General features: G+C 33.3%; 1 protein-coding gene across 1 annotated transcript; it reads right to left on the bottom strand.

Annotated features, from left to right (window-relative positions):
• Positions 1-5,385: 5,385 nt before the first annotated feature.
• LOC105790943 (auxin-responsive protein IAA33) lies at positions 5,386-6,384 on the bottom strand. Its single transcript, XM_012618758.2, has 2 exons — positions 5,750-6,384; positions 5,386-5,588 (listed from the first exon to the last, which is right to left on the bottom strand). The coding sequence occupies exons 1-2, from the start codon at positions 6,187-6,189 to the stop codon at positions 5,522-5,524; spliced, it is 507 nt and encodes a 168-aa protein (XP_012474212.1). The 5' UTR covers positions 6,190-6,384; the 3' UTR covers positions 5,386-5,521.
• Between the last annotated feature and the right edge of the window lie 3,396 nt (positions 6,385-9,780).

Here is a 9,780-nt window from a genome sequence, read left to right as displayed (position 1 = left end):
AAAGTGTTTTTAATTGCATTCATAAATAAATTCTTTTCACAGTTTCTGTGGATACGATAACTCGACATTTACTTGTCACTTTCTTACTTGTTGTGATTCTGTACACTTGCACATTTCCATCGTTCCAGTTGGCGGACTCTACTGAGAACTTTGGTAAAATTTTGTGATTGTCGGAAAGATAGTTAGCTTTCAATTATGGAATGGTTAGGATGGAGTCGACTGGTTCCATGGTGGGAGACATAATAATTACCGGTGATTGGCTAAGAGAGATTGGGAAACCATGTATAGGAGTTATATATTTAGGAGAAAGAAGACATGCTAGAAAAGGAAAATTTCCTTTAATTCTATCTACAATTTTCTTCTTACTTGCATTATCTTCTTCGATTGTTCTGAAGAAAATGAGAACTTAAAAGAGCTCTACATGGGGCAGAAGTTGTGAGAATTGAAGACTGGAAGTCGAGGAATTGAGAAAATGGTAAGCCTTCTAATCCTTTTGTACTCAAGGATTCAAGGAAACGAGAGAAAGAGTAATGATTCCCTATTAAGTTCCTATAAAGTGGGTTCTAAGTTTTGAGCTTTAAAATTCCTTCAATTTAACCAATATTTGGTTGTCATGCTTTGGCATTGGGACAAGTTAAGCTAACAAGGAGAAAGAATTCAAGGTGAGTCTTATACTTTTCTCACTCCCCTTTGGATGTTGGTTGTTGTGTTGTAGATAGGCTTTGTTTAGTTGATATCGATGGTTGAACTAGCTATGCATGCATAAGGTTGCGGAAATGATTGAATGGCTGTTGTATGCTCTATGATTGTATACGGTATTGGTGCATTAGCATGTTAAAAATGGCATACTACCCATAATATTAGTGTTTGAAGTGTATGTTTATATTTTTACGGAGTATGTAGGAAAGTACTTTGAGGGAGTAGATGAAGATAGGGAAATTTGGTATATTGGAGGAATGGGCGAATTGAAACGGGTATATAAGGAAGTTTGGGTGACATCATGAAAATGGAATCAACTAGTTCGCTAGAGCGACACTGTGATAATAGTCTATTGCCTTTATAGAGCGGCACCGCGATGGCGATAATTGACTGGCTCGCTAGAGCAACACCGTGACGATGGTCTATCGACTCTATGGAGCAACACCAGGACAGTGGTTTATAAGTCCTACAGGGTGACACCTCAAAAGGGGTTTAATGTGTACGGCCATAGCTCGACTATGGCAAAATATGGAGTTCGTTAGGACAATAAACATAGGGTTAATTGTGTAAGACCATAGCCTGGCTATGGCAACATACAGATTCCATTAGGACAATAAACAAGGAGCCCGCTAGGGACTGAAAGAAGATGTCATGATAAGACTCGTATGGTGAGTAATTATACAGAATAATCCTTGCATGTATGAGATCGTTGGTAAGCAGGATCGTAAGAGAATCCGCCAAATTTATGAAGGAAATAGGAAAATAGTATAAACGATTTTTAATGCGACAAATGAAATGAAAGGAATGTTTTTCTTCTAGGTACTTAAGTATCAGCCAGTATGAGTCCTCTAGGGTTTGGCTAATAAACCAATATTGGGTTTAATAGTGAGACGAACAAATGTGTTCTAATCCTACGGGTCTGCGGGTAAGAGGCAGCCAAAGTCAAGTAATTCTTCCAATGACTATCTTAGTAAAAGTATCCGCTGGGATTTTTCTAAAGAAGTGGATGCTTGTTGGGCCTAATTTATATGGGAAGTCCGTTGGAAAATAGAACAAGAAACATAAGTCCATCAGGACTATATAACACGGGAAAGTCCGTGTGGGATTACCAATGGCAAAGGCCGCCTAGGGATACCTAGCAAGAGATAGTCCATTGGGAACTACCCACTAACTAAGGTTTCTTAAAAGATTGGACTAAGGTGATCGAGTACTTCAGGGTTACATTGCGGGGTCGAATCTGCCCAGGAGAAAAAAAAGGGAGTGTTAATTAAGTTGGCCAAGTATCATATTCAAACCCGCGAATGAGGATATTTGAAAGAGACCTTAAACAAGAAAAGGATCAAGAATAGGTTAAGTTGAAAATTATATTATCGCCGAAATAATACGATGAGTCGTTACGGGGTCACAGTGGATTAGAGGGACCAATAAGAGGATGTAGTGCTATTGTGAAGTCTTAGTTATGACACCAATAGAGTTATCAATCCGTGACGACAATTGCAGGTATTCAATGATGAGACATAAATGAAGGGTATAATGAGAGACTAGAATAATGATAAACATGGTCAAGATTCGTAAGAAGTAGGATTTGATAGAACATGGTTGTGGTTGGTGGGTATGTCCATCGAAAATTGGCTTTGAGAAGATAAGGCATTGGTTACGCCAGTGAAGTTTACGAATTCTCCTACGTAAATCAGAGAGTTTATGTCTGTGCATAAAATTCTCATCCTCCTTAAATTTTAAGAAGTCTCCTATGAATACAATGAACAAGATCTCACTAAGTTCTTACGAACTTATGAAATTTGCTATTGGTATGTAGGGTAGATGAAGACTCGGCGATCGAGTGGTGGGACCAAGCGAGGCACCACCAAATTACTAGTGTTGGGCGCGATAGCTGTTTCATGTATATAGAGGGGCACCTTTAGAGGCCACGCCTCTGGGATTAAGTTGGATATGTTTGCATTAGAGTTCAAGTTCTAAATTTGTAAATAACTATTAGGTTTATTAAGGTATCAAATTTTGAAATTTGAGAACTGTCTAAGTACGTAATTAAACCAGATTAGAATCTTTGTTAAATATTCAAGTTGATTGTAACATTGGATACCCCGACTTGGCAATCAGGTTGAGTATAAGGTGGTACATATTTTATCTTTTGGATCGAATATTATGCAAGTTGATATGATGTATGTCATTTTACTTAGGTGACCAAATTTTGATTTATTATGTTTGCGAGAATGAACTATGGTGTTTTGATATTGTTTTTGTATTCAAATTTTGTTGGAATAACTTAGGTTGGGTGTTAGTTCACTTATATGCACGTTTAGGATGGTTGGATGACAAATTAATCTATATTTCTAGGCTTTTGGTACGAGGTATTCGAGCCTCATATCCATGTATCAGTACCTCATATAAAGTATCACTACATTGCCTTCAATGTTGTGATACATTGAAATTGGTAACTAAAATTTTGGAACGGAGGAGGCATGTGTCAATAAATGCCATCCTAGTACCAGTACATCTCCTGATTTACCAGTTCATCTACACTTTGAACTAATTAACTATTTGAAATTTTGTTACTTGTTTTGGAACATGGATTCCAGGTATCAATACCTGGCTCCCATTTTATGTATTTGGGACCCCAAATGTCATTTTAAATCCTGCTTAAAGTTGATTTTCATCCATGACACTATAATTATTTATGGTTATTAAATGTACAGGTTATCATGTGGAACTTGACTCTTTTAACAATGTACATGAATCTATTTGATTTGATTTGTTTGTATCAATTCAGTGACCAATGTAACATTATATATCTAATAGTAGTCTGGATTGAGTGAAGAGTGTTACACTGTGTTGTTCTTGCACTTCAAGTGAATTCAAGGCTGGATTAAGGGGTACTTTCATAGATGAACTAGGCCACCTGAAGATGGGGTAGTGCAAAAATCTCAACATCAACTCTATTCTCCAAACTTAGTTGTGGACTATTCTTGATGGCTTGATGCCAGCATAAGAGCTGGGAGTTCGAAATTTGATTGTTGATAGTGATAATAAAGAGGTTAGTTGGTTATCGGTGTCCAAGCAGAAGACAACGATGTGGCTTTGGTGAGGAAAGCATCACTAAACAGTAGACGATGGAATATCCGTTTCAAACATTTTTCAAGGGACTCCAGTGTAATCGAAGATTTCTTGGCTAAGCTGGGACTACAAGCAGATATGAGACTTGCTCTATATAACCTACCACCAGTAGGCATTGGCAATTTGATTTCAGGAGGTCGACTAGGGCAATCATATGTTAGGAATTGTTTCATGTAATCTGGGTGTGTTTTTGCTTTTTCTTTATTACCAAAAAAATAATAATAAAATAAAATATTTGAAAAACCTCGACAATAAGTATCATACTTACACTTAATTAGAATTAAATTTTCAAAATTTTTAAACTCTTTCTTCTTTGCCTTAAACTAAAGCGTCATAACTGATTAGCTAGGAGAAAACATATTATAAATTGAATTACCAAATAACCAACATATTAAAGCCTACCCAATTCTAAGCAAACGAAACTCTCGTAGAATCCGAGATATAACCATTCATATAATTACTTTTGAAGAAAAATAATATTTAGTTGGTTTGATACTCAAATCTCGACTAAGGATAGGAATAAAAAATTATAAAAGGAGAGTAAAGTTCTAACAAGAATGCATCTAACGCAACTCAAACCTAAACCACACCTGAGACAATAAATACATTGATCATCAAGTTAACACACAAGGTTTAATATTTGTGTATCTTTAATCTATCCTTTTGCAAATTAAAATAATATGAATGTAGATAATTTAATTATTATTAATAACATATTTAAATATTAACTTTAGATATTAATTACTTGTATCTATTCTTTGCATATATCTTATTTGAATTCATTTAATTATTATGAAAATAGATTCAAATTTGAATATAAAAATTATTCTCTGTTTTATTCTTAAAACTTTATTTAATTTTTTATATGCTATATTCAAATATTTAGCGACTTAGATATTCCTTCAGATTCAAATAATAATAGTCAATAAACAATAAGCATATTTGTATTGTTTTTAAAGACATCATATTTAAATTTTAAAGCAACTATTCAGATTTCAAAAAAGAAAAAAAAAACCCTCTTTCCATTATATAAATAGCAGATATCCAACCTTCTTCTATAGTTATTCTCGACCTCTAGACTTCCTGTATCCTCATTACCCCCTCTTTTATTAGGACAAACCCTAGTCCCATACTAGATTAAAGGGGTAGTTGTAATAAAGAAGAAAAGACGCAACCAAGACAAATGTAATGTAAGCAGATTAACAGGAGCTGTTTGTTCTCTTTCTTATGGTCGTGCGCTTTAAACAAAAAATACAGCAGTCTAGCACTCTAGAAAGCTTATAAAATTAATGACGATTGTGTGAAAAAATAAGAATAATAAGTAATAAACTTAGGACATTGAAATTTTGTCTCTATTCGGACAATCTTCGAACTTACGCAAATTGGGCACTTAATTTAAGATATATGTACATCCCTATGCAAGAAGTCGCTTCATCTGAAATTGTATGATAAAAAGGAAGTTTTATTAAAAAAACAAAAGAAGGGAGGCTACAACTAGAACTCTTTTTTAAGGTAAAAGGAATCCTTCAGGATAAAGGACCATGAGAGAACATTTCAAAATCCCACTGCAAAATGAGCTTTAATTTGCTTCTTGATTTTCTTTATATTTTCAGATATATATATATAAGTTCATCCACGATCATCACAAAGAGAAATAAAGCAGGATGCCAAAACCCAACACTGCCCCTGTTCATTCTTTCCTTGAATTCCCCTTCGCTGGCAGTATCCGAATTCTCTTAGCTACGCGTACAAAATCCCTGTTCATTTCCACACATATATACAATACAATAATTTTTAAAGCCTTAACCATAATAAAAAAAATGGGAGAGAAATAGAAAAAAAAAAAACAATTAATAATTCTGGGTTGAACTTCAATTTCAAAGTTTTTGGAATAAATAAAGTAGTCTGTAAAACGTACTTCCAGTTAAGATCTCCAGCGAGAAGAAGATCGTTTTCCATATCTTCATAGGCAATGAGGTGACCAGGAACAGCATTGGAAAGATCAAGGTCATTCTCGGAGGTGATTTCATTGTCGTTTCCGTCCACGAACATTTGCCTGAGAGCCTTTGCAAGGCTATGGTAGCTTGCATGCTTATGGAGACTGATGCGCTGACAGATGGAACGGCCTTCAAGCACCACAGTCACTGGGGGCACGACGGTGGAGACAAGATAATCATCGTCGAGACAAGGGAAACGCCTGTTATAACTAGGGTTAGGCGTCAAGGTTAAGGGAGCAGAAGAAGAGTGAGGTGGGGCTGGAGAAGCAACAAATCTGGAGGAGGTGTTGATGTTGGTTAATCTTTTGTCTTGCCATCTCCTTTTCAAGGAGTCATGTCTTTCAGGTTCAAAACTGTTCATCTCTCTCTCTCTGTGTCTGGGTGAAGTTCTGAGGAAGAGAGAGGAGTAGCAGTAATAGTATTTTGGGTTGGGTTGGACCGGTGGTTGCTTTGTTGTTGATAAATAAAGGGAGAATTATCAATGAGTTCTACTTCACTGGGAAGATGATACAGCTAAGAAGGTTTTGGTCTACGCGGTGTGGAAGGGGATTTTATGTTGACAAAAATATTTGGTTAATTTATAATGGTAGGCGGAGGGTAAGAATAGAGGTGCTAATCTGCGATCGGGTTGGCATTGGGTGAAATCAACTTATCTATTATATTAATATATTTTATGTTTATTCAAGTTTGATCCGGTCTAAAATACGAGTTTATAATTTTGTTTAAATTTATCCATATTTATAAAAGACTAATCTAAATTTATTTTAGTCTCGTCCATATTATTTTTAATGTTTTTAAAAAATATATTTATATGATATTATTTTAATATTTAATAATTTTATATTATTTATTGAATTCTTTTTATCATCATTTTAATATTATTTTAATGTTTTCATTAAAGTAGTATTATATATTTAGTATAGGTTTATTTGTTTTATGTGTTATAAATTACATAATATATAAAAATAACATAATATAAAGTGCTATAAACTTAAAATGGGTCGGGCCAAGCTCGAAGACTTAAATGTTCAAACCCAAACCTGACCTATATTTTAATCGAGCCTATTTTTTTTCCCAAGCCCATTTTTAGAGCTTAATATTTTTTCCTAAACTCCCCTAAACTTCAAGCGGACCTTCGAGTATGGATGAGTAACTTTACCCATGAACTGGTTAAGGTAAGATGTTGGATAGTGAATTAGTTTAATTAAAATTATATGGGTTTTTGTTGATTTATTTAATGTTCATGAAATTAAATAAATATATTTACGAATATTAAACAAATATGTTTAAACATATTCACAAATAATGTTCATGAGTAATAAATAAACAAACAATACATAAATATATATTCTTTTTAGACATAAAATAGAAAAATATAAATATTAATAATTATATTATAAATACAAAAGCACACAAGCCAACATAACTTTATTAATATATACTAAGGGAACAATAGACAAGCTTCAAATAATTTATTAAGCGAGCTTTAAACAAATATAAACGAAGTTTGTTCATGAACATAAATGAACATAACAAGCTTTGTTTGTGTTCGATTCATTTAATAAACGAGCTCCAAAAAATTGTTCATGTTCATTTATTTAGCTTAATAAATGAATAAAAATTGAATTGTTCATCAAACACTCAAATCATTTATAGCCTTAGTGTTGGAAGTATTTTAATTAAATTAAGTTTTGAGTTTGAGGTTTATACATAGAAAAATAATAGGTATAATGGTAAATTTAGCCTTCATCATTTACATTTCTTTATCATTTTGACCATTATCTTTTTTTTGGCTAAATTTAGTCATTAACCTTTTAGAAAATAGTCAAAATGTTTTTAGTAAAATGTTGAGTAAAACACTTTTTTAACACTACTTGCATGGTAGTCCATGTACACATTATAGTAACGTAACACCATTTGTCTTAAATGTCACATCAACAAATAATTCAAAAATTATAAAAATACAAAATATAAAATAAATCAATAATAAATATGTAAAATATAAAAGTTTTATAAATTTTAAAAAAATTAGCTTGGACTATACGTGGATTGTTATGCAGGTTGTCGTATTTAAAAATTTATCATTTTAGTTAGTATTCTCGTTAAAAAAATTCATTTTGACTCTTTTTCGAAAGGTCAATGGTCAAATTTGACTCTTTTTAAAAGATTGATGGCCAAATTTAGCTATAAAAAAAGAATAAGAGTCAAATTGATAAAAAAGGATAAACATTAAGTACTAAATTTGACATTATGCCAAAATAATATCAAAATAATTTAGCTAGTGGGTTTGGAATGAATACATTTCTCGACGTTGATTTCCTCGAATCTTTACAGGTTTGGAAGTCTGAGTTTGAGTATGTTGCCAAAGGAAATGAGCAAAAAGTTTGGATTGGAAAGGAGAAAAAAGTTTGCAAACTACTAAGAACCATTTATGGACTTAATCAGGTGTTCCACTCATGGAATAAAAGATTTGATCAAATGATCAAGACTTTTGGATTGAGCAAAACGTTGATGAACCTTGTGTTTATAAGCGTATAAAGGAAAAAAAAGGTGGTATTACTCGTTTTGTATGTCGATGATATTCTACTTATCAGAAATGATGTAAGAGAATTGTAATCGGTTAAACTATGGTTAGCTCAATAGTTTAGCATGAAGGATTTGAGTGAAGCTAGTTATATTCTTGGAATTCGAATCCTTAGGGATCAAAAGAATAAAACGATAGCTTTATCTCAAGCTTCATACATCGATAAGGTACTTGAACATTTTTCAATAACCGATGCAAAGCCAGGCATTTAGCTGACTGCATCAGGTTTTCAGCTTTCTTTAAATGATTGACGTAAGACAACGGAAGAAAGAGAGCATATGAGTAAGTTTCCATATGCTTCGGCAGTTGGAAGCTTTATGTATGCTATGCTTTGCAAATGTCCAGATATCTGTTTCGCAGTAGGAATGGTTAGTCAATATTAGGCGAATCCAGATCTCAGGCATTGGCAAGTTGTAAAGCATATATTAAGGTATCTTAAAAGATCCAGGGATTATATGCTTGTGTATTCTAGGGAGGACCTTACTCCTGTTAAATACACAAACTCAGACTTCCAAACCTATAAAGATTCGATGAAACTGATGTTGGGAAATGCATTCATTCTAGGCTGTGGAGCCATAGAATGGAGAAGTGTAAAACAAAGTTGCACTGCTAACTCTACTATGGAGGCTGAGTATGTGGCTGCTTTTGAGGCAACGAAAGAAGTAATATGGCTTTGAAAGTTCTTGACCGAACTTGAATTTATTCTTGGTATGGAAAAAGCTATAACACTGTATTGTGATAACAGTGCTGCAATAACTAATACCAAGGAAATTAGAAATCACAAACAGTCAAAACACATTGATCAGAAGTATCACTTAATACGAGAGGCAGCAGCCGAAGATAACCTTGTGAAAGTAGCTTCTGAAGATAACCTTGTGAATGCTTTTACTAAAACTCTTGTAACTAGGAGTTTTAACAAACATGTCGAGGATATGGGAATGCGACACATGACACATTTAGTTCACTACGGAAAGTGGAAGACTATTCGGAGATATGCCTATATTGTAGTAAACGTGTAATTATTTTCTATTTATTTGAATGATGAATAAATAAATAAAATTAATTTTACATTTCACTATTATGTCTTTTCTATTTAAGTCTTTTATATTTTGCATGCATAGCGAAATTGTGACAAGCAATCATTGATTGTTTAAACTTCAAACTGAAGATAAGTGGTATTGTAAAGAACGTTTACATTATGAGAAAGAAGACTTACTTCAGTAGATAATCTAAATGAGTCTGTAATCTCATAAAAGAATCAAAGTGAACATTTGATTCTAATATTGAGAAAGATTATTATGTCGTCTACAATTCCAATTGGGTAGATGGCTAGTCTTGGTTATCGGAGTAGTCGACTCTACGAGTAGA

This window comes from Gossypium raimondii, chromosome 8 (assembly GCF_025698545.1).
Source record: "Gossypium raimondii isolate GPD5lz chromosome 8, ASM2569854v1, whole genome shotgun sequence".
NCBI classification, from domain to species: domain Eukaryota; kingdom Viridiplantae; phylum Streptophyta; class Magnoliopsida; order Malvales; family Malvaceae; genus Gossypium; species Gossypium raimondii.
The sequence above is the reverse complement of the archived record's forward strand: the minus strand, read 5'-3'. Positions and strand labels throughout refer to the sequence as shown.